Raw genomic sequence first — 26,805 nt, 5'->3', positions numbered from 1 at the left:
AAAAAAATCTATTTAAAACTTGTTAAATTTGTGTTTTTTAACTAAAAGTTGTAATAATCAAAAAAATAAAATATCTGCCTTGCATAAGCAAAATAGTAAGGTTTACACTGCGGAAACTTACTAATAACAAAAACATGGAGGGGGACTTTAATTCGCCGACGTACCTGATTAAAATTGCTGAGACATGTCCTGAAAAAAGTTTAAGCTACTTAAAAGACTCTTTAATTTCATCTAACTTAACTGTAATCGATGAAAAAATTTCTGGAAACAGAATCTTATCTGTACAATGCTCATTTTCTAATCTTTGTATTCAGGTAAGAACCAAACCAAGTCTTGCAAATTATGTCGCTAAATGAGGAGAAAAAAAAGCTCTAAAAAATTTAAAAGCGTTATTTCTCCTCATTTAGCAACATTAGATCTAAGGTTGTGGACCAAATTAAACACTTTAAAGAAAATTCATATTTTCAATATATAAGTAGGTAAAATGTTGACGTCCAAGCTCCTTGGATGTACTACATATATAGTCTGTTGATATATGTACTGAAGCCCTTGCTGCTACCTATTTTAGTTTAAAGTTATATTGCTTATCTAAATGAGACAAAAAAGGAAACACCTAAAGTGTGAACAAGTATATTTAAAATACTTTAATTAAAAATATTTATATACTTGACAAGCATTCCAGCTTTTACAAAACCTAAACTGTGTCTAATTTTTCTATATTTTAAGCCTTATGTTATAAAAGATGTTTTGATCAAGTATAAACTCGCCGGTCAACTTATTTTTACTTTTACTTCATTTAATTCATATACTTCACTAATCTTTAACTGATTGTTTTCAATCTTGATTGTGAAATTATGATAAGCATCACCAGGTATAGAAAATAAAAATTGTTATAATAAAAACAAGTCATTAAGAAGATATCATTAAAAAGGCAATAATAAAATACAAAAAAGATTTTTCGCAACCAGTCAAAAGTACCTTGGCATGATTTGGAATGTTCAGTAGCACCCAAACTGGCCCATTTTCCTTTTATGCTATTTTTTTGGTGCTCATTACATTTTAATATAATTTTCTTTTTAGTTTCACTGATATATATTAAATTGCATGAGCGTTTTAGTTGGTAGGGGCCTGGGTTTATATTTGGAGGAAGTTTTATTTATTATTGCAGAATATATTGTTTATATTTGGAGCTGATGTGAATATAACTTTTATATTTTGTTTCCTAAGGTCTTTCCTAAGTTTGAGACCAATAATTGATAAACATGTTAGCTTTATAAATGGTTGGTTGTAAATTGTTAGGTAATTGGTATTTTTACAACATTTTTATATATAGTCTCTTGTGAAACTTGTTAGACTGTTTTTGTCATACCTGTTTTCAACAAATATTTCTATTAGAAAATAAGTTCCTTGTTGGAGATATTTTTGATAGCATATTCTTTCTTTATGAAATAAAACCCTTTGAATACACTAATGATAAAACTAGGATTGATGCTGGAGTTAGCTTTGAGTTGAATATTAGTAATGGCTTTTCTTTTTTATTTCAATATATTAAGTTCCATGCTTTGCATTTGTAATATTAAAATCTAAAAAATTAAATTGTTTTTGGTGGTTTTTTAATTTAATGGTGTGTTTTATGAAAGGAATTTGTTCATTAAGGACATTTAGAAGCATTTGTTGCTTTTTTACTTAGCCAAAGCATACGTGACAATTGTCTATAGTAACTATATTAAGGGCTTTTCTTTCTATATTCTGTAGAAACACTTCTGCCATAACAACCATTAAAGACAAACCTATAGATCCTAAATTAGGTATTATTCTGATTTTGTTTTCATATAAATATTATGTAATAAATTAGTTCAAAAAAGCTTCTGTTTCTTTATTACTCCTTCACCAGCTTCCTGATGATCCTGTTTATATTTGAAAGAGAAACTGTCAGTAGAAGAAAAAGTTAAATAAGTGTTTTTTTAATAATTTATATATATATATATATATATATATATATATATATATATATATATATATATATATATATATATATATATATATATATATATATATATATATATATATATATATATATGTATACATATAAATATATATATATATATATATATATATATATATATGTATATATATATATATATATATATATATATATATATATATATATATATTCATATATATATGTGTGTGTGCATACATTTATGATTTTCAGGCTGAGAATTTAGAACTTCTTAAAGATGTCAATAGTCCGGAAAAGGTAGGCATATTGATAATAGTTTGACAGTGAAACACATTTTAATATAAACTGATGTGTTATGTGTTTTCTTGTTTATTTTGTTGACATATTATCCTGTTTTCAGGTTAGAGAATTTAATCAAAAAGACTTGCTTTCATTTAAGTTTGACTCAAAACAAACTTTCTTTACATCTGCAGAACAGCTGTTTTTGTTGGAAAACATATTGCATAATGTTAAATTTTCAAAGGTTTATATTTTTTCCCCTTTTAATTTTGATATCAATAAATTTAAAGTTTTGTTTTGTTAATAATTTAAGTTTTAGATTTTACTACCCATTTCATTCTTTTTATCATATTTCAGGCCGAGTTTTTAAAAAATGGTTTAAAAAACTTTGGTGCAAGCGATTCTATTCTAACAGGGTGTTTGCATTCCAACCCATGTATAATTGAGAGCTACACACCTATGCACCAGCAAGACGAACTAAAAAAGTTATGGGGAAAGGTTTTGAAAAATCCCTTCATAATTCCAGTAAATGATTTAAGAGATTATTATGGTATGTTGTTTTTATTGAAAGAACAAGAATTTTTAATTGTTTTTTTATAAGTGTTTGTTTATATACTGTTTAAAAGAAGAAAGATTAGACCAAAGTTGTTTCCTGTTTGATATATTTTCGACTTATTTACCTATATGCTTTATATTTTCTATTATATATTGCATGTATATACATAAATATATATATATATATATATATATACATATATATATCAAGCCTTCTCAGGAGATGTTTGTGGTTACATGCCTTAATTGACCACGCATTCTTTTTTGACTATTTTAATAATTTGTGTGTTTTAAATTTAAGTTTGTGTTGCTGGAAAAACCAAACTAGTTCATAGAGAAAATTAAAAATAAACAAATTATAAACTGAAAAGAGAAACAAATTTAACAAATGGTAACATAAATAAAGGATAAACCAGAGAAATTAAAAGCATAAAACTAATATACTTTTTAATTTAGAAGGTCTCAAGTAATAAAATACTTAGTTAATTAAATTAAAAGCATTCCAATCAATAGTTTAAAGCTAATAATTTTTTCTATATTGCCACATTGATGTAGCACCTAGGTTGTTTATTTGTGTTACTTGTTTGGCGTAACTTTTATGTTGGCATTGTTATGTTTTTTGAAAGATTGATGAATATAGAATAATGTGTAATAATTTCTGATATCATCAACGCCACATGGGTTTCTTCAGCATCAAAATCAGGTATATAAAATATTGCCTAAATTTATTTAAATTGATAAATACAAGTAATTAAAAATATTTTTTTACCTTTCTCATCATTGGATTTGCCACCCCTGAAAATAGCCAGGTACAAATTTTTAAGTAAAAAGATAAAATATTTTATGTGACTTGAAAATATAAGTTATGTGACTTGAAACCTCTAAATAAATGTTGCTATTCTGAAAGGACAAGAGGGGCCTAGCCAACATCCGTTAAAGGTAGAATGGTCATATATCAGGATCTTCTTGGAGCCTAAGGATAAAATTTTCAAGAAGTTCTTAATTTACTAATTACTCTCAACTGTGTAAAAATCAGCAAAATCTGAGATATAGAGTGACATTTTAAAAATATTTCTGAATCATATGAAGTGGAATTTCCCGGAGGTGAATTAACATTAAAAAAAAAATTTATATTCTTTATATAAATAAACTTCAATAACTTTACATCGTTCTTAAGTTTATTTATTGAACGGAATATCAATCAGATTTTGATTCAATTTGCATATATGCATACGCATTTCACTGTTAAACAACCATTTAACACACATTTTTTAATTTGTGTGCATCTTCCATTCTTGAAATTTTTAAAATTTCTTTAAGTAAAATTTAGCAACTCCTGATAATAATTTTCCTTAGAAATCTAGTTTTATTTAGTCTTTACTAAATGAATATCTCTCTAGACTGTCTTAAATGTGCAAACCGTAGCACACAAAAAAATTTTAAACAAGAAATAATTAATAGAATAGCTTTATTTATCTTTATAATACATAATAAGTTTTTATTATGAATTATATATATCTATATATATTAAATTTATTTTTGCTCTGTTATTGCTATATATATATATATATATATATATATATATATATATATATATATATATATATATATATATATATATATATATATATATATATATATAATATTTTTATAGGGGAAGAAGTTGCCTATTATTTTGCCTGGATGAGCTTTCTAACCTGGTCCTTAATACCAATAGCTATTACTGGTATCTTTATTTTTCTTCATCAACCAAATGAATCAGCAGATGATAGCCATTATTTGCCTTTTTATGCTCTTGGAATGGCTTTGTGGACAATAATTTATACCAAGGTAAATTGTTGTAAAATTAAAAAAAAAAAATTCAGTTCTCATTAACAATTTAATTTCACTTTGTGTTTTTTTTGTAAATACTTTTTGATCTTTGAAAAGTTTTAATTTTTTAAACCTGTACTTTTCTCACAAGTTGGAGAAATATATACGAGAGATGATGTTGTTTTTTTATGATGTGCAATTTTAATGATAATGTAATTCATAGATTAAACTTTCAAAAGTAAATTCATTGATAAACTAAGTGTAACAAGATAAACTTGAATGTAAAATATAAAGTAAAATTTAAAACTTTTATCAAGATATCCCACTGATATTTACTTCAATGTTATGATTAGCATATAACAATAAAGTCAATTAATTAGTTATAAAATGTTGAAAAAGCTTTTAGTTAAAAGTCAAAGAAATTAATAGTTATAACCTAGTTAATGAACTCAATGTTCCAAATCTTAGTTCAAAGGATATTGCAGCAATATACTGTTTTTGTTATCATTCTTAAGCATCAATAAATTACTATGTCATTAAAAGAAAGAAACTTTTTAATTTTTTAGCTTTCTGTTAAAAAATGGTTCTGGTAGTAAATTTTTTTACTTTACAAAAGTGGAAACTTTTTAAGTGTCTCCACAATTGTTTTGTTTTATGAATAAATTTTACATATGATAGACAATATTCTTCAAATCTTTCTAACAGTTCATTAACAATTTATTTTGAGTACAGATTTTAATATTTCTTTTTCGCCAATAATAAACAAGAGTATTTTTTATCCTCAGGTTTATTTTTTATTGCTGCATTTATATATTACTGTATAGTTTGACTTCATTTTCCCCAAGTAATAGCATTGTTGGATTCATTAAAGTTCATTTTGCTTGGCTTTGGCAAACAGTGTTTTGTTTTCTTTTTTCTTTTTCTTTTTTGGATAGTGCTTTTTTAAAAGCATTTTTATAAAATGACTTTTATTTATGGTACCCCTTAGAAGTATTTAATATATTTAATATAGTATTTAATGTTTCTATTAGTTATTATTAGAAAGAGAACAATGTTTTTGTGTATATAGCTAATTATAAACATATTAACTACATGTAATATTTAATATAAATAAATAACATTTAACTAAATCTGTATAGTCTTTAACTGTTTGTTATTCTTGTTTGTATCATCTGATTCTTTTGTGCTACAGCTTTTATATGCATCATAGGAGATTCCTTTATGCAGAAAAATACAAAAGAAATTATTTTCGTACCGATCATTAATAATGACCAATTTACTTGAGGGAATCAATAGGAAATAGTTATGAGGGAACTAATAGGTAATAGTATATAATAATAATATATATTATAATAATAATAATAGGGAAATACAATAAAATAATAGTTAACAAGAAATAAAATAATAGTTAAGGGAAATATTTGTGTACCTATTGTTGCAAACCCAAAGACAGACACAAATATAGTTATGAAAAAAATTCCATTCAGCCATAATTCCATTCAGGCTTAAGGTTGTAAAAAGTGCAACTATAGGGCAATAATGTAAAAAAAAGTAGATTAAATAATTTTGTTGTCATAACAACATCTGAGTCATCTAAAGAAAAACAAAGAGAAACTTGAGACAGTTAAAGATCAAAAACAAGATTCAAATCATAGCACTAAAGTAAGTGATTTAGATAAGTTTATACCATAGCCAAGCATGTGACTGTTAGAGTCTGTAAAATATTGTGGGTAATAGATATACAGATAGAACAGCTAAACCTAAATTTCTCATAAAATGCAAGTAGAACTGATGAATTTTAAATGAGGTAAGTTTTTAAGGATAAAGAATTGCTTTGAAAACCACATTTATTTGTATGACCACGTGTATGAATTGAAAATGATTGAAGTACTTTGTTTATAATTGTGGTATATTTGTATATAATATTATTTGCTATTATATGTCATGATTTAAATTATTAGGAGAATAGTACCTTAAACAATAAACTATTCAGTTGATTCATTTTGGTTAATTTATCTAAAATTGCAACCAAGTGTTCTTTATGTGGTTTAGACAATGTACTTCATAAGCACATGAGCAACATTTATGCGCAAAATGTGAATACTAGTTTACAGCTTATTTTGCAGTTGTTGATGGAATCAGTCTTTCTGAGAAAGACTGACCACAGAATTTAAAAGTCTTTTTACCAATTGACTCACAACTATTTAATTGAGTTTTAAGGCTGTACCTTTTTTAGGAGAAAGAGTTTGGTAGTTGTCACTACCAAAAAGACACCAGGAAGTTTCTATGATATGAGTCAAGAAGACCCGGTGTTCATCATTTTAGGCAGAAAACACAGGTTTACATCTATGCTAGCTTAATAGTTGATTAAAGGGTTTGTGTTGCTGGCTGAAATATTTTGCTTACCCTTTAACTCTTTGTCTAGGGAATGTTAGAGTGTCAAAACAGGGGGTATTTAGGGTGTTAAAACCTAGCTGTGTCTAGCAGGGTTTGTACTGTACCTGGAAAATTTGTTAACTTTGGCTAAAGTCATGGAAAACCTGGAAAAGTCAGGGAATTTGTTTTTTTTTCTTTAGATAGTCATGGAAAAAACAGGGAATTCTGATTGAGAAGTTACTCGATTTACAATTAAACTATTATGTTTTTGTTGATGCTATCCATTTATTTTTTCTGAAACTTATGTTTTTCTTAGTGTTCATTCTTAGTCATCCTTAATAATAAGATTCATATTAACATGTATAATAAAATCCATACTAATATCCAACTTAACTAATATCTACGTTTTATAAGTTTTGTCATTCAAAGCATTTCCATTGCAGTAGATAGTAATTTTAAACATTTTATAAAAATAATTGTTGAAAATGGTCAGGGAATATCTTCTGCTTTTTCGAAAAAGTCGGGGAAAAGTCAGGGAATTTTATATAGATATTTGGCTACGAACCCTGTCTAGGGTATCAAAACATTAACTGAATGCAATTTGTATATTCTCAAGAGTGTTTTTATTGAGCTACCATCTTTACCTTTACTTAACCAAAAGCCACTAGGTAGAGTTTTAAGTCAGAAACTTATACTAGCATTTGCATAAAAAATTGAGTTCTTTAAAGCAGTAGGTGCACTGTATGTTGTACTAAATTACATGTTACTCGTACAATCAATTATATAATTTTATTAAATATAAAGTGATGTAAAAACTTTTATAAAATGAAACATTAAAGTTCTGTAAAATATTGTTTGAAACTAAATAAATGGGTTTTAAAATCAGTTTAAATATTGCTTCTTAGGGGTCGTCCACAAATTACAACACGCAATTTTTTGACCATTTTAGTAAACTCCTCCCACCCCTCGTCACAACATTTTAATACTTTAGTAACAATTTCCGTATAAGTTTTCACAAAACCACCAACCCCTCCTCCCCTAAAACGTAATTTACAGGTGACCCATTTTTCCAGTATATAATGTCATCATCAAAATTTGAATAATTGATAAGAAAGTTAATTATTTTTTACTTTTTTATAAAAATCTTTTGTTTTCCTAATATACACCATTCATAAACTGATATGAATTTTTTTAGCTGTGGAAAAGAAATGAATATGTACTTGCACTTTTATGGAAAACAACTGATGTTGAAAAAGTTGATATGGTTCGACCAGAATTTTTCGGTGTAACTAGACAAAGTCCTATAACAGGAATAAATGAAAAGTATTTTCCTGCGTGGAAAAGACGATTTCGCTATTTACTGAGTTTCCTGATATCTATACCTTTTCTTTTGCTAGGAATTGGAGCTATGATTATTTCTTTAAATCTAAACGGTTATATCAGTGATGATAACAGTCCAATACACATACATGAACTAGGCCACTATGCAGACCCTGTAAGTTTTTACTGAAGCAATTAAATAACTTATTTATACTTTTTATTATATTTATTATTACTTTATATATTATTATATATATTATTACTTATTAATATATATATTATTATTATTATTATTGACAATAATATATATAAATAATAATAAGTAATAATATATATAATTTGTTGTTGTGTGTGTGTGTGTGTGTGTATATATATATATATATATATATATATATATATATATATATATATATATATATATATATATATATATATATATATATATATATATATATATATACACACATATTAAATGTATTCCACAAAGTAGAGTGCTCAATGTTCTTTAAAAAACAGAGCAATATTAAATTAATAGAAAATTACTTATCAAATTTTTTCATTTATCAGAGTACTCATCAAAAATCAAAAAATATAAATATATAGTGGTGTAATGTTACAGTCATAAATAATAATTACATTTCAGTAGCAATTTATAGTTAAATAGTTAGTAAAATGGAAAATGTAAAGTTTAGTTATTAAGGAATGTAAAATAGTTTGGCAATATTTGTTAAGTAATAATTTTTTTTCTTCTTTTCATCAGCTAACTAATTTATTTCGTAAAACATGTCTCTCCATCAGATTAAAATGTGTAAAAGCAAATTTAAATTTTTTTATTTTATTTATTAATTCAATAAAAAACTTCTTATTTTTTATTAATTCAATATCATGTAGAGTACTTTGGATGTAATTCATTTATGAACATAAATTATGTTTAAAAATACCTTACGTAACTGATAAAATGTATCTGCATATTGTTTATAAAATTAAAACAATTAATAAATACTAAAATTAAAATTACTACAATATCGATAGTAAGTGTTTGAAATACTTTAAACAATTTTCAATAAATATTTATAAATAGCGTAGTATTTGCAACTTGAGTGTTTATTAAAATGTTAAACAAAATAGTTTTTCTTAGCAAAACTAGAGTAACATAATCTTATGGTAAATTCACGTGTTCAAAGAAATGTCTTTTACAAAGACTAATAAAAGTAAAAAGTAAATTTTAAATGATTCTTTGAATAAAACTTAATAAGGTTGATTAATACAATTAGTTAACACAATGTTTTATTTCAAAATCATAGTCATAGTACTGGTTTTAGGAGTGGGGAGAGGGGCTAACATAACATCGCATACCCACATTGTCGGAAAAATAACAGTATCCCAAATAAACTATGGGTTTGTCACTGCCTGGTAATGAATGTATGGAAAGAATTTCGAAGACCGCCATCTGTTCCAGGTTGCACAAGTGCATGAGCATATTTTAATTTATTGTTTGTTTAAACACCAGTTAATTCAAGTTTTATAAATAAAAAACAAATTAAAAAAAATAATTACTAAAGGTCCAAAAATGTGCGATAACCATATAAATTAACCAATTAAAATTATACTAAAGGGTAGTTCCATATCAATTGACCCAAGTCATGTCATCCTATATCTCAGATTTTGCTGATTTTTATTTAGTTAAGAGTACTTAGTAAAATAAGAATTTCTTGAAAATTTCATTGAAATTTTAGTCTCTGGCTCCAAGAAGATCCTGAAATATGATCATTTTACTTTAAGCAAATATTGGCCAGGCTTTTCTTGTGCCCTCAGAATTGTTATGTTTGTTTAGAGGTTTCAAATCACATTACTTTAATAATATTTGATCCTTTTACTAAAAAATTTGTACCTGGCTATTTTCAGGGGTAAAGAATACGATAAAATGATCAGAGTTATAAATGATTGTTATTAAGTACCTATATTTATCAATTTAAAGAAAGTTAGGCAAATAATGTCCAAGAAACCCATGTGGTCTCGATAATATCAACAAAAAATTTTACTCATCATTCTATATTTATTGATCTTTCAGAAAACATAAGGATTTTAATCTTCAAGTATATGAGTTTCTATATCTGGAGAACTGGGCACATTCCTATTTTTTTGTAGTGGAATATTGCGATTGATTTTTCTTTAAAATAAAGTGTCAAGATTACTTAGATGTGTCAACAATCGGAGTATACATATGTCCAGTTGTTGTTACAGATGCATCAATGATACAAATTGTGTTGGTAATTAAAACCCAACATTCATTTGCTGTAGATGGTCAGAAAAGTTTGTTGATAGGGTTGTACGGATGCATCATGAAATCCATCACCATGAAAAGATTTCAATATAATAAATTTAATTTATCATACCAATCCTATGAAATGTATCATATTTACACAGAATAAACTCACCAAATAAATCGATGTTACTTTGCTAGTTAGTTTGAAGACTTTAATTACCATAAAAAGAAAAAATGTTATGTTAACATCTTCACTTGTTTGTTTTAAGCTAATAGTATCTATAGTTTCTGGGTTCAATTGATGATAGCTACTAGGACCAGGAATTTTTCTACTATTTAGATCTTTTCATGACGATGGCAGAAAATTTTGTCATCTGTTATTCCAGATCCCCCAATTAATTCTTCTCTGGCATCTTCTCTATAACATGTAAATCTCTTTAGATCAGTCTTTCTACAATAAATTAATTATAAAGTATCATTTGACAGTTTTACATCACATGAATCCATTTTTACTGTAAAACTAACTACTAAGTTGCATTTCAGATTAAATTAAAAATGAGAAACCAATAGTAACCAGTAGAAACCAATAGTAATTAATATAATTAATATTAACCAATAGTAATTAATATAATTATTATTAACCAATAGTAATTAATATAATTAAAGCAACTTAAACACCATGGTAACACCATGGTAATGGAAAACTAAAGAGTGATTTTAAAATTTTTTTGAATGTAAAAGATAATTTTTTGTCTCTTAAATTAAAAACGAGAAACCAATAGTAATTAATATAATTAAAGCAACTTGAACATAATGGACAAAGGCAACATTACCACGGGTAATGGAAAACTAAACAGTGATTGATTTCTTTTACCTTTTTTTGAATGTAAAGGACAATTTTTTTGTCTGTTTAACTTTTTATTTGCTGTTTTTTTATTTGCTCTTGTTTAACAAGGTTGTTTAATTGTAATTAATTTGTTAATATTAAAAATGTTAATGATGAATTTAATTGGTAATAAATTTCTTCTATACTAATGTAATGACAGGATGTTTTTTTGTTACTGTTAATAGTTCTTGTTTAATAAAACAATTTGATGTTAATATTTTAGAATTAGCTAGTAACAGTTTAAGTAATGATTTTAAAAGGTGATAATTTTATTTTTTAATGATGTAATAACAGGGTTTTGTTTTTACTGTTGGATTTTAGTTAATAAAACAACTTTCTGTTAACATTTTAGTTAATTAAACAACTTGCTGTTAACATTTTAGTTAATTAAACAACTTGGTGTTAACATTTTAGTTAATTAAACAACTTGGTGTTAACATTTTAGTTAATTAAACAACTTGGTGTTAACATTTTAGTTCATTAAACAACTTGCTGTTAACATTTTAGCTTTAAAAAGTATCAACTTTTTTCAATTCAAAAAGTTTAAAATTATACAATTTAAAGTTCTGTTAAAATCATTATTTTAGATGGATGACTGTTTTTAATCTGTATACTTGCAAATCAAAATTCTTATAAACATGAACATTCTTAAAATATTTTAAAAATTCATTAAATATAGAATGATCAAAACCTAGCACACGTTTATCAGGAACGTGTGTTGAATTTTTGATTTTTTTAACAAACATTCATCAGGACTACACAAATGCTGAACTTCAGTTTATCTGGAAAGTAGTAAAAAATAGATTGTAAGGTTCTGCTACAAAAAAGTTGAGCACATGATCCAGCCCCCCATGTCTTGGTTCCTGGAAACAACTTTAACATGCACATTCATCAGCACTACAAAAATGCCAAAAGTTTCAGAGCTTCAGCTGGTCTGTAAGGTAGTGAAGAATCAGTTGCGATATTCCATATATGGAAATCCATATATAGAAAGTGATGCAGGTATATGAAAAATCAATAAACAGAGTGATGTGTAAAGTTTTCTTTTGAGTATCATCAAGTCCACATGGGTTTCTTAAGCATCAAAATTAGGTATAATTTATAATTTGAATTTATTTAAATTGATAAATACAGGTACTTAAAAATAATTTTTTTTCTTTCTGATTATTTCATTGGACTCGTCAGCCATGAAAATAGCCAGGTACAAATTTTTAAGATCAAATATTATTAAAGTTATGTGACTTTAAACCTCTAAATAAAAGTTGCAATTCTGAGGGGACAAGAGGGGCTTAGCTAATATCTACTAAAAGTAAAATGATAATATTTCTGGATCTTTTTGGAGCCAGAGACTAAAATTTTCAAAGAGTTCTTATTTTACTAAGTACTCTCAATTGTATAAAAATCAGCAAAATCTGAGATATAGGGTGACATTTTGAAAAATTTCATTTGACATGGAATAACCCATGGAAAACATTAGAATGGGATTTTAGTTACAGGGAAACTTTGAAGAATCATTTGTTTAAAAATGTAAATTTATAAATTAGACATAAATAATTGATAATAAAAATAATGATAAAATTATTTTGATAAATATGTTGTTAGAGTAATTATAAGTTGTTTAAATTAATTTTTGTATGTTTTTAAACACCTCTGCCTTTAATTTTATATAAATATTTGTGTTGAGATTTACAAGCATTTAATAAATTTTACAAAGCATTAAATAATATTTGATCCATTAGACTTCCATTAGACTGACTTTGCTATTAAAGTTAAAATATAGTATTAACAATAATATTAATATGGTTTTTAAGAAACTAAAAGTTTAAAGGACCAGAAGTATTTCCAGATATCGCAACTGGCAATCACTTAATTCCCCTTGATAAATATAAAATATAACAATATAAAGAAATAAACTAATAAATTATAGTGAATATATTCAATAAATAGTAAAAATATATAGTAATAATAAAACTTGCAATAATAAAACATGTAATTGTTTTGTTAAATAATGGTATAGCTTTTAAGATTCATTTTGAAAAAATATGAATGTTTTTAAGTCAGCAGGATCTCAGCTGGTATTTATTCAAACAATAAGAATGTTGAGTCAGCAGAATCTCAGTTGTTATATATTGATTTAGGGTAATATATTTGCAAACGACAATAAATACTATGGTTGGCTAATACCTACAATTGCTCATTCAATTGTTATCAATATTTTGAACAAACTTTATCGAACAGTTGCTAGTTACTGCACTAATTTTGAAAATCATAAGTATGCTTTAATCATAAATATGCAGATTTGATTTTTATTTCTGTTTTTACTATTTATAAGTATTTAAGAATTGAACTAAAATTTAAATTTTTTTTTGAATTTTTTTTTTTTACAGGACAGAACAACAACATAACGATTCATTAATTGCAAAGCGTTTATTGTTTGAATTGTTTGATTGTTACTTACCATTATTCTACATTGCGTTTTATCAACTGGATATTGTATCCCTTAAACGAGAACTTATTGGATTATTTTGGGGTATTAATGTAGTTAGTATTTTAGTATTAATAAGTAAACATGTTAATAAATATAGTTGATATTTAACTTTAATTTATTTAATGAGTAAAAATATTAAAGCAAGTAAAATTAATTTGCATTAATTAATTTGAATGTCACCGCATTGAACACATATATCTCTCACTGTAGAAAACAGAAATAAAGAACAATTATCAACTCAATCAGTTGATCTATTTCTTTATTGTAATATACAAAATGATCCTCACAGATTAGTGGCTGTTGTAGTTAATAGAATCAAGAAGAAGCTATATATTAAGATAAGACTCATTTATGTGAACAGCTTATGCAACAGGAATTGATGGTAGTTCATTTCTATTATGTAATAACAGTGCTTTTAAACTTAGATTTAAAGTGTCAATAAAGGTTCTCCACTTTTCAGGTTTGTACTTAGGTTTCTACTGTTTGTAATATTGAGTAAATTGTTCATTAATTTTATGGAAGAATACAAAGTCATTCTACTGCAGCAGATTTCTGCTGTTTTTTGATAAATCCAGGTCTCTGATCAGGTCACTTAACTCATTCAGTGTAATCCTGTGTTGATCTACTGTGAGTATTTTAGGACTAAAATCTGGATTTTGTGATGTTGAAGGCTCAAGTAATTTAGCATTAGCATGATCTTATTTTTTGTCTTCAGATAGTCTGCTGTCATGAGAATAGTCTGCTGGTGGATGAGGAATGAAGAGTTCTGTTTTTTTTTTTTTTTGCTCCCTGCGTCATGTAGCCTTTTAAGCTTCTTCATGGGATTCAACTGTCAGAACTTTGACTAATTCTCCCTATTAAATTGCAGGAAGAATTAATAGAAGATTTAAGTTAGCTTTAATTATTTTTTACTCTTTCTAAAATATAACTACTACATAGCCTGCTATATAGTTACTATATGGCCCGCTACATAGCCTTAAATAGCCCAATATATAGGTACTACATACCCCGCAGGCTACCTGCACACTTCATAGCTATTGTACAACATGCTACTACATAATTTAATAACATAATATTGCAACTACATACCCTGCTCATAGCTATGACATAGCCAGCTACATAGCTACTACATAATCTGTGGTCCTCAATATAGCTACTACTTAAGCATGTTGATCAATACATGCATGTATTCTTATCATATTTTATGCTAATTTTAGTGATGTAAAAACAAAAGTTACAAAAGTAATAAAAACAATTTAATTTCAAAAACAAAATTTTAAACAAATATATTACCTTATTTTTGGGATAACAAATCAAAAGTTGTTCACGTTAGTTTGACGTCAATTAATGTCAAATAAATTGCTATGTCTTTTTTTTTTATTATTATTTGAAAACAATTTTTTTTCACTATAATGAGCATGTAGCTTTATTAAAATTTTTTTCCAAGATAGACAGACATATAACCTCTATTTTTTTTTATGATAAGAACATATATGTATATGTGTGTGTGTGTGTGTGTGTGTGTGTGTGTGTGTGTATGTGTGTGTGTGTATATATATATATATATATATATATATATATATATATATATATATATATATATATATATATATATATATATACACACATATACATATATATGTATAGGGTTAGGACTATTGTAATTGTAAAAATTAAATACAATTACACATTACAATACAATAATATTGTATTTTAATATTACAGAAACAATAAAAAAAATTTATTTTGGTATTGTATTGCTGCGATGAAAAACAATTACAATAAGTATTGTATTGTTTTTTTCTAACAATACAATAAAATTCGAGAAGTATTGTATTGTATTGTTTTAATGAAATAAAATTACAATAACTATTGTATTGTTTTGATGAAAACAATTACAATAACTATTGTAATGTATTACTTTACATTAAAGTAGAAAAGCTAACGTATTTTAACGTATTTATATTTATCTCTGACGGACTTACTATTATTTTTGCTAATTTTTATTTATGGATTTGCAATATATTGCAAATTTTATTTTTACATATTTAGATTTCGCATCACCTATCTTGTTATTAATTTGATGAACATTCTGTAATTTATTATTGTAAAATATTCTCTGATTTTTAAACTTTAAGAAGACTATTAACTTCATTTCTATTATTTATTTTACCTTTCTCATGGCGTATTTTATGTTGAATCGCTGTCTTAGGTCTGCCGAATCCCTTTCATTTGCAGAAAAATGGTGGTTCCCTTTTTTTTGATCCCGTTAACTTTGATTTTGAATATTTAAAGTTGCCCAATTTACCATTCTGGCACACCTTCCCCTCCCATTATGTTTCAGTAAAATAGAATCAATTATTAAATATTAGTTGAACCCTATTTCAAGGGTACAAGGGTATATAGTTGGCAACTGGACTATTAAAACATTATTAAATTTAAACACTAAAATATTTTTTTTTATTGCAACAACAATATATTGTTATTGTATTACAAAGACGAATTACAATACAATATTTATTGTTATTGTAGTGGGTCATTACAATACATATTTTTTCAGATATTGTTATTGTTTTATAAAGATAAATTGCAAATACAATATTTATTGTTATTGTATTACAGAATTACAGTAGTTGTAAATCACAAGTATTGTTATTGTTTCTAAATTAAGTTAATACAATAACAATAATTATTGTTACTGTTATTGTTTTCATTACAGTTACAATAGTCCTAACCCTATATATGTATATACACCCTTTCCCAATATTTCTAAAAACTTTATTTGTATCAAAACATTTCTTGCAACTTGGCAAATTTGTGTTCCTATAGCTTATGCATTTTAGGATTTGTTTTTGGTTTGTAACAACAATGTATGCAAATTGTGAAAATGTGACTTTGGGTTATGAGTACAAATTGAAAAATATGACAGGTTGTATAAAAATCATAAAATTTTGTTTTTCTAGGAGATGAAATTCGCCGGTTGGTGACAGAATCAATAATTCCCTATGTATTAGAAAAAATAACTGCACGTCGTCGTCTTGCAAAAAGTGCATTGATAAAAAAAAATGAAGATATAAAATTTAATGACAGCGAAGTTAATATTTTTTTTATTATTATTACTGTTTGAATTTTTTTGTTTTTGTTGTTAATGGTTTGAAAAATTATCTTTAAAAATAAAAAAAGATTAGTCTTCTTGACTATGGTATGGACTATGGTATCTAGGCCTAGAAGTAAATAAAATAAAAATAAAATAAATTTTTTTGTTGAAATTTTCATAGTAATAGAAAAGTATGAATCAATGAATGTAACGTAACCATTGAAGTGTAACCATAATTTTTAAACAGCTAGATAAATTCACAAAGAATTGTAAAATATTTATAAAATCTGCTAAATATCATATTAATTAAAGGTTCAATAGCATATACTAATAGAGATAGCAGATACTCTTACTATGAGTTTTCAAAATGTCCAAGACATTTTGAAAACTCATAGTAAAATTTACATTATTTATAATAAAAATTTATCACATAATAAAAATCTTATTTTTTTATTTCTTTTGTATATTTATTTAATTTGTTTATTTATTAAGTTGTTATTATTTATTTTTAGATACTTGAAAATTTAGAGCTTGACGAATATGAACCTTTTGATGATTACATAGAAATGGTCACTCAATATGGTGTATGTAAATTTTTTTTTTGTATTTTTTGTTTTGAGTCGGCTTTTGTTCATTATTTAAATAAACGATTTGCCATCAGTTATCAATGACTTGCCTTGTAAATTATATGTTGATGATTGCAAAATCATAGCAATAATCATAGAAACAACTCTATGTTTTAATATCATCATTCAAATCAAAAAGACAGGAGATCAATGAAGAACTTGAAAATTTTAATATATCTCCTCTAAAATCTCATTCAAAGTCTTCAAAACATATACTCTCAGAAGGAAAGCGAAAAGTTGCGCGCATCAACAAAATGGTAAGTAATCTTACTAGAAAAACTGAAAGTCAATTCAATGTTCCCTCAAATCTGTGTTATTGATGCTTTAGATTCAGACAAGCTACAGCTAGATTTAAATGCTATTACAGAATGGTCCTATAATGTTACATCACTGAAATACAAACTGAATTGAATGAATGAACATTAAATGAACTACAAATAATGTTAAATGATGCATATAGGTAAAACAACCCCCAAAAAAATTGCTAATGTTTTAGTTTAATGCTGCATCTTCCACCACCCTAAACCTTTTGAAATTTGAACAGGAGCATGGTTTTGACATCTTCACGTCTAATGGTAAGTGGGATACACATGTTTCCAAAATTGTCTAAAGCTAATATCATTTTAGGATGGATGAAAAATTCATTTATTAGTAGAGACACCAAACTATGAAAAAATTTATACACAGTGTAACTGGTCTACATAAGTATACACAGTGTAACTGGTATACATAAGTATACACATGTCAGACCACATTTAGAATTTGCGCCTTCAGTCTATAATAGTTAATCAAAATCAGCAAAGTAATAGTAGTTAAACAAAACGCATTGAACATTTTCAGCAAAATAAGTGAGGTACTTATGGACGTATTCAAAATATCTAAAATTTAAGTCTAAGACATCTAAATTAGTTCATTCATTTTTTTAAATTTATTTTAAAATGTTTTTTGGAATGTTAAATATCAAAGAGAAAACTAAAATTGTGATTAAAAATTAAAATTTGTGCAGAAATGAATAATAAAATAATAGTTATAAAGATAACTAATGATTTAAATAAATAAACAATAAGATTGACTTATAATTTTATTGGAAAAAGGTTTACTTTTTTTTTTTTTAATGATTCTGCTAAAATTTTTATGAATAAAACTAAAAAACAGAAGAGTAAATTAGCCTAAGTTCGGTCAACATTCATAAAGTTTAAATTGCTTTTGAAAGGAAACATTTTAAACTTTCAATATGAAATTTTTCATAAACATTTTTTAATAGATAAAAGACTTTGTTTTCTATAATAATATGTAAAAAAAAAATATTTTGTTTCTGTTATCATGTTATAAGTTATTATGAGTTTTTTTCCTAATAGGAACTAAATGTATTATTTTTGTGATGAATGTGAGCAATTGCTTACATTTTACAAAAAGATTTGACGGCATAGTGCATATTTTAAATTTAAAACTTGCGTATAAAATAACTAACAATGGTTAGTGTGGCTGTCAACTAATGTAATAATTGGATGTCAACTTTAAAATGTAGTTTATGAAATTTAGTAGGAATTTAGTAAATTGCACATTTATTTGCGCAATACAAATTGCAGAGTTTGTATTTTTTACTTGTATTTACTATTTTTTTCAGAATGTCTTGCAAATAAAAACATTAGCTACATGACATACATGAGTACTTTTTTAATAATCCTGATATTAGATTGATTACAGCTTTTTAATTTAGACATGTTATTAGCCATAAGAGCTTGTTTTGATTGTGTTCAACATTTTAAAATTGAAAATAAAATTTACAGAGTTAAGTGGCATATTGAACAATTGAAAGTAGAACCTAAGTACAAATTTTTTGAACAATCTTCCTAACAATGTTGTACTACAAGCATCACCCAACCTTTTTAAAAAATCAGCCAACCTTTTTAAGCATCAGCGAACCTTTTTAAAATCCTTGAGGTTTTATATTTAAAAAAAAAAGTTAGTAAAGAACAATGACGTACTGTAAATGTATCGCTTACACTGCAAATAGCTTGTATTCATGCTTTGTTTCAGTAGTCTTTTCTCATTGCAGTTAATATAAATATATACTATTCTGTACTAACTGATCAATGATAATTGTTCAGAGCAAAGCATATTTATGATTTGTAGATAAAAACTTTTAAAAAAGTATGCGAACAATTTTTCTAAGTTAATTAAACTTTTGCAAATTGTTCCTAAAAAGTAGTATCATTGGCATCTTTTTTTCCAGAATTAAAACCAATAAAAAGGAACAAAGCTTCCATACCTGCCTGGATCCAAGAAGTTACATAGGAGGCACATTTATCAGCAGAAGGATGAAAGACATCTGTCAGGAAAAGAGTCCAAAGATAAAAGATCTATAGAGATCATTGCATGGTCAGCAAGGAATTCAAATACAGAAATAGCAAAATTCAAATTAGTCTCACAATGAGCAAGTAAGTCTGGTAAATTTTGCAAGAGGTAAGATTCAGCTGATGGAAAGTTACTTCGAAGACCACAAATATTTGCTAGAGATGGATAGTTTCTTATATTTAATATTTTTGGGTATTTTAGTCATGATTCAAGTTAAAAATAACTTGACTGAATCAAATATAGAGCATCGCAGTCCAAGCAATAAGCTATGCAGTTACCTTAGTCCTGCTAATTAACTTGTGGTAACTTGGAGTTTCTTATGCAGCCTCAATAATTGTATTTGGACACGTTGTTGTTTTTTTAAACGTGTGCCAGAACTTCTGAATACATCATTGCACCTTTATATCTTTTCTTAGTTTAATTTTTTTTTTCTCTGTTATTGTCTTTTTAACTGTTACTTTGCATACTACTTATACTATATAATAATAATAATAATAATAATATTTACAATAATAACAATAATAATAATAATAACAATAATAATAATAACAAATAAAAGCTGGGACAACTGTTTTTAAAACAGTTGTGGAGTGCAATAGCAGTAGATATTGCATTGTATCAGCTTTTAACTAAATAGGTGTTTACTGTTATGTTATTGTTTTTCATTATTGGTGTAATTGTACTGGGAAACCTAATTGATTTTATCATAGCCATATTGAATTTTATATTGCAGGATTAAATCACCATGTATTCTTCTAGAGTTGTTTGTTGCATGACTTCTAATCTTCTTTCATATGGTAATTTCTTCAACGTTGGCGCTATCTTAGTGGTTCTTCTTTGGATTTTTTCAATTTTATCGATGTCTTGTCTTAAGTAAGGACACTAAGCTTGAATAGCAAATTCCAGATGTGGGCGAACAAAAGTTGTATATAACTTTTTTACCGTATTGTTTGTTATCAAAATATTTAAATGTCCGTTTTATAATGCCTAGCATCATATTTGCTTTACCAACAGCTGAGTTAACTTGAGTTTGCCATTTTAGATCTGATTGTATTACTATGCCTAGGTCTCTTTCATCTTCCGTATTAGATATGGTGTGGTAATGTACGGTGTCAATATCATGCATTATATACACTCTATTTGGATTATTTTTGCCCATATGTATAACCTTACATTTTTCATAATTAAATTTTGTTAACCAAGTGGAGGACCATGCCATGATTTTTTTCTATATCTAATTGTAATTTCTCATTGTCACTTACATTCTTTATGATGTTTATGATTTTACTATCGTTGGTATATAGTTTTATCTTGTTATTGACCTGATCCGGTAGATCGTTGATAAATATTAGGAACAGTAACGGTCCTAAAACTGATCCCTGTGGCATGCCACTGCCAACTGGCAACCATTTTGATGTACAATCTCCGAGAACAACTCTCTGTTTTCTATTGCTTAAAAACTCTTCAATCTAATTCAGAACATTGCCAATGATACCAATGATTTTTTAATTTGTTGATCAAACGTGATTGTGGCACTTTATCAAAGGCTTTCGCAAAATCTAGATACAGCATATCGATTGAATAACCAGCTTCTAAAGCATTGGTTATGATATCTAATGTTTCTAATAATAATAATTACATTTATTTTTTACAAGTTCGTGCTGATTTTCATTTAATAATCAAAAATTTCTTCTTTAATCAGTGATTCCAAAATTTTACATGGGAGCGATGTTAGTGAAATTAGTTGATAATTTGATGCATTGGTTTTATCACCCTTTTTAAATAATGGTGAGATATTTGCTGGTTTCCATAAATCGGGTAGCTTTTGTTCCATCAATGATTTTTTGTGTATCAGAAGCAGAGGTTCACATTGTAGTATGGCATTTATTCAAGACGTGTGGACTAACTCTATCTACGCCAACCGATTTATTGCTATCTAATTGTTTTAATTTTTTCTCAATTGAATCACGTGTGATTACATTATCAGTTGTTGATATAATAACTGATTTAAAATTATTGGATGTTAATTTTTTCCACAAATTTGCTTTTTCTCTTAATTTGGCTTTTAATCGATTGTCTATCCATGGTCTTATATTCCTTCTCTTGTTATATCGTTTTGGTATGTGTTGAATTGATAGCTCTTGATATCTAAAAATATTTCATAGCATTCATTGACACTTTTATTGTGAAAAAGTTTTGACCAATCAGTATTTTTGAACCCTTCATTCATTTCATCATAATTTCCTCTTATAAAATTGAGTATTGATTTGCCATATGATTCTTTTTTACTAGTTGAAGCCCGAATCTCATAATGCCAATGTAAAATTTGATGTGCCTTTTCTATGTTGCTCAAGGGTGGATTGTGATGTATGACTGAGATACGCTCAGGTGCATCAGTTAAGGTCAAGTCCAGTGTATTTCCCTCTGATACTGATGAAGCTGTTGGTTTAAACGTTGAATTTATTATGTTTTGATGTAAATAATTATCATTTAAATTATCTTAAAAACATTTGTGCTGATTTATCATTATTTAGTACTGTTTGTACATTATTATCGCTCCATTTTATATTTGGATAATTGAAGTCACCAGCTATTATGAGACCAGTATATTTGTTATTATCACTAGCTTTTTTAGTTTGTTTAAAAATCAATTTAATTTTGTGATTAGTGACTACTGATGCATCTGGTGGACGATAGTTACAGCCAGTTAATATGGTTTCATCTTCAATTTTAATAACGCACCATACTTGTTTGATTGATATATCGATGAATAATTTTTCCTTTGGAGAATATGCGACATATTTATCTTTTATATATATGGCTACCCCACCACCACGGTGTTTACTAGAGTTAGCGCTGTAACGATTGCAGTAAAATATATTATAACCCTCTATTTCCATTAATACACTTGAAGGTGTAAACCACGTTTCACTAATCATAAAAACATCAGGTTTAAATGTAGCCATTTGTGCTAGAAAAAGATCAAATTTATTATTGAGTGAAGTAGCATTTGTCTATCGGCAGTTCAGGTGGATAGATGTTCGTAGTTTTTCGTTTACCCTAGATGAATTCACGAATGAACCATCATTAATATAGCGATTTATATATAAATCATGCATATACAAATCACCATTCCCGCTATATACATCTTTTATCATAAAACCAACAGATGATGGGTGGTCAGCCTTACCCGAACCACAAGCACTCCTGTTACACAGCAGTACTTGTGATTGACCAAGAGATGTACCAGTAGACAAATATTGTGAATTAAAGTTTATATTTGTATATGAAGAGCCACTTCATATATTGTTGTGTTTTTTTTAGTTCTTTATTTATTTGTTTTCAGTATGTGACTCTTTTTGCATCCGCATTTCCATTATGCTCTATTATCACGGTTCTGTTTTTGTTTATTGAAGCACGCTCAGATATGTTTAAAATTATGTTTTTATGCCGAAGACCTCACGTTCGCAGGTTTGTTTACTTTTAATTTTAGAAAATTTAGTATCAGAACTAGAGTTACATTAAATAGTCTTTATATGACCATAATTGCTAGTCCACTTCTAGCAACCACATTTTTGTTGACCTTTGGCTCAAAAAAGTTTAGTTTAAAAATAACTTTTTGCTATTTTAAAGTTGTTGATTTGAACATTGTTGTTGATAAACATTCACCCTAATTACCTACTAGGTGTCTGATTAAAAATTTAAGTTTTACTTAAAAAAATACATTATGCAAATGCAAATAGAAAAGTGTAATCTTATTTACCTAAAGTAAAATTGTTCATTTACAAAATTTTGAATTTGAACCATTGAGTTCCGAAAATCTCAAAGATTTTAATATTTTTCATATTTTTCAATATATATTATATTGATTTTTATTTTCATTATTAGCAATTGAACGTAATGAATCAAAAATAAGAAATTGTTTAATTGATTATAAACATGTTTAGTTATAAATCTACAAGTGTTTAACTTATATATAAAGCAAAAGTTTATAGAAATTAAAAAATATTGGCGTCTGCAGAATTTAAATTAGATTTTAAAATCCTAATTATATATTTGAGCCCTCTCTCCGATAGCCTTTATATAGCAACATAAGCTTTTGAAGTTATGCTCTGGTTTAAAAGGTTAACTTTAAAACATAAGCTTTTGAAGTTATGCTCTGGTTAAAAATTTAAAAGAAGTATAAAATAAGTGAGAAAAGAAAATAAAGATAAAAACATTTACAAAATAAAATTTCATTTAAAAAACTCGGATATAATTTTAAAACTTTTAAAATTACTATTTGTATGTAGTAAAAAGATTTTGCATTTGTCTAACTCGTTGATTTATTTTTATTAATCATATAAAGTATTGCACTAAAGATACATAGTCGTAATTTAGTACATTATAATTTTATTCAGTTGACCAAACTGGTGTTTACAAAAATTAATAAAAATGATTTTATTCAGTTGACCAAACTAGGTGTTTACAAAAATCAATTGTTTATATGACAAAATTGTTTGTTAGAGTAACACGTATTTACTCATTAAAATTATTTATGGAGAGGGGGTAATAGTATGAGCAGAGTACTTAAGCACTTAAATATGTGATAAATGACAAAAAGAGTTATGTTTGCATATTTTAAAATTTTAAAATTGAACTCTAAGAAACAGTTTTTTTATTTTCATAAAAAAATCATCATCTGTAAAGATTGAAATATCTAAAATAATTTTTTAATTTATATCAACAGAGCGAGGAATATTGGAGTTTGGTATAAAGTACTCACTTTAATGACGTTAGTATCAATGCTAACAAACTGTTTCCTGTTTGGATTTGCTAGCGAACAATTGGCCGAGTGGGTACCAGATATGTATGAAACACGTGATGATGGTGATCGGTGGATAAAGCTTGGAAGTGGAAGGTGAATTTTGTGTTAGTTAAAGATCTTTATAGATCTTTAAAGTGTCTAGCGATAAGATAACAATTTGATTTATTTCATTTACAGGTACATTGTCGGATTGGTATTTGTTGCAGAACATATACTGATTTTATGCCTCGTTTTATCTCATTATCTAATTTCTGATGTTCCAATAGCTGTTAAAAATGAACTGGCAAGGCGAGAATATGTTAAAAAGCAAGAATTTAAATCTTTAAAGGAAAGAAAGAAATCATTAGAATAATTACTTGTTGCTGTTGTTTACATTAGTATTCTATATTATATAATAGTGGTGGCATACTTATTTTGTATAATCAGTAACTTAGTAATGAATAAGTCTGTAATTTGTCCAACTGCTTCACATATGTTTTATAGGTTTAGTTCTTAAAACTCGTAAGCATTTTTTATTTTTCAAACTAATAAAGAAAGTTAACATTCATAACAAAATTTTGTGCTTTTTTGACAAAGATTAGCTTGCTGTCTTCTAAAATCGTTGGTTGCGTAACTGTTTGTTTCTCGTGTTTAAGGTTTCTATTTTTATATTAAATATTTTTTTACGCAAGGCATTGTGGATATCTTTATATTTTTGATATTTTTCTAAATTCAACTCATTTTTATTACCTTGTTATATTTTCATACATCGTATATAGTAAAAATACAAATTACTTGCTATTACTGTATTGTTTTACTTTACAATTATTTTCACCTTTTTGTTGCATTGACTGCTTGGTCGTAATTCTAAAAAGATCTGAAAAACGAATATTAAATATTAATTAGCCTATTTCACACGCTAAGGTCTAGACACTAATTATTGAACTGTAGGGACAAATATAAATATTACGTTTCTTTACATTTAGTTGCCATGGTGTGATAAAAGAAAAGCGCATAATATGCAAAGCACCTGTATGTAATCAACGATCCCGCCTCTACGCATCATTACAAAAGCAACCCCGCTTAACGCATAAATTTTTTTAAATGTAAAAAACAAAAAGTTTTAGTTATTTCGACAATTCGAATCTATGTCACATAACATACTTAAGTCGATATTTACTTAAACAAATTTCCTTTTTTGCTCTTTGTTTAAAAAATACAGACACCCAATTACTATATCAAAGTTAGTTGATCTTGCAGAACCGGAAACTTAAAGTGCATTTGTTTAAAAGTGACTTTTTTTAAGATTAAATTTTTAAATGGTCAATTCTACTTAAAAAAAAACTTCAAATACCTTTTTAGACCATTTCTACTCATCTTAATAAAGAAAGGTTCTAGTTTTCCTAATTTTTAGATACCCCTGAACGTTGAAATCCTGCACGCAATCATTGATAATCTTAAAAGTGATAATCTTTGTTTGTACTAATTAGTAAATGCAGTATTTTTTTTTGCAGTTTTTTAAGTGCTCTCAGAAGTCCTTAGGGTCTTATCACAGAGCACCGCGGGAGAGCATTTAACGCAAAGTTCACGCCTCCTTCCGTACCAATGTCGCTTGTTGGGCTAGAGCTGGCGTCGTGCTGTGGTTTTTTAGTAAGTTAATAAAAATTTCTCGAGTAAAATAGTTTTTTTCATTTGTTTTTATGTTAAAATTGGATCCGGATCCATCTCTTCAAAATCCATTTAAATTCAAGAACTCTTGAAAATGAGGTTATTATCCAGATCAGGATCTTTTTTTTAGTTTAAGAAATTTCAAGATATAGAGGGCTTTTTTTAGAAATTGAAGATTGTGCCCTTCCACTTCAAAAGCCGTGTCGTCAGCCCTGACAAATACATATGTATATATAGATAAAATAAAAGAAAACACTAAAGCATATGCTATTGTATTTTCTGCATTAATTTTTTATTGTACTCTATAGTATATCTGCAAAACTCT

At 26.6% G+C, this 26,805-nt stretch overlaps 1 protein-coding gene across 1 annotated transcript; it reads left to right on the top strand.

Moving 5' to 3' along the window:
• The first annotated feature begins 109 nt into the window (after positions 1-109).
• On the top strand, positions 110-25,334 carry LOC100198118 (anoctamin-10). The gene is made up of 13 exons (XM_065795554.1): positions 110-314; positions 2,216-2,260; positions 2,364-2,486; positions 2,600-2,792; positions 4,452-4,627; positions 8,181-8,480; positions 13,596-13,729; positions 13,845-13,987; positions 16,909-17,039; positions 17,555-17,626; positions 23,373-23,497; positions 24,756-24,926; positions 25,011-25,334. Exons 1-13 carry the CDS (start codon positions 135-137, stop codon positions 25,183-25,185), a joined length of 1,968 nt encoding a protein of 655 aa, XP_065651626.1. The 5' UTR covers positions 110-134; the 3' UTR covers positions 25,186-25,334.
• Positions 25,335-26,805: the final 1,471 nt, after the last annotated feature.

This window comes from Hydra vulgaris, chromosome 04, assembly GCF_038396675.1.
Source record: "Hydra vulgaris chromosome 04, alternate assembly HydraT2T_AEP".
In the NCBI taxonomy this organism is placed as follows: domain Eukaryota; kingdom Metazoa; phylum Cnidaria; class Hydrozoa; order Anthoathecata; family Hydridae; genus Hydra; species Hydra vulgaris.
Note: the sequence above shows the minus strand (reverse complement) of the source record. Positions and strands in the feature narration are given on the sequence as shown.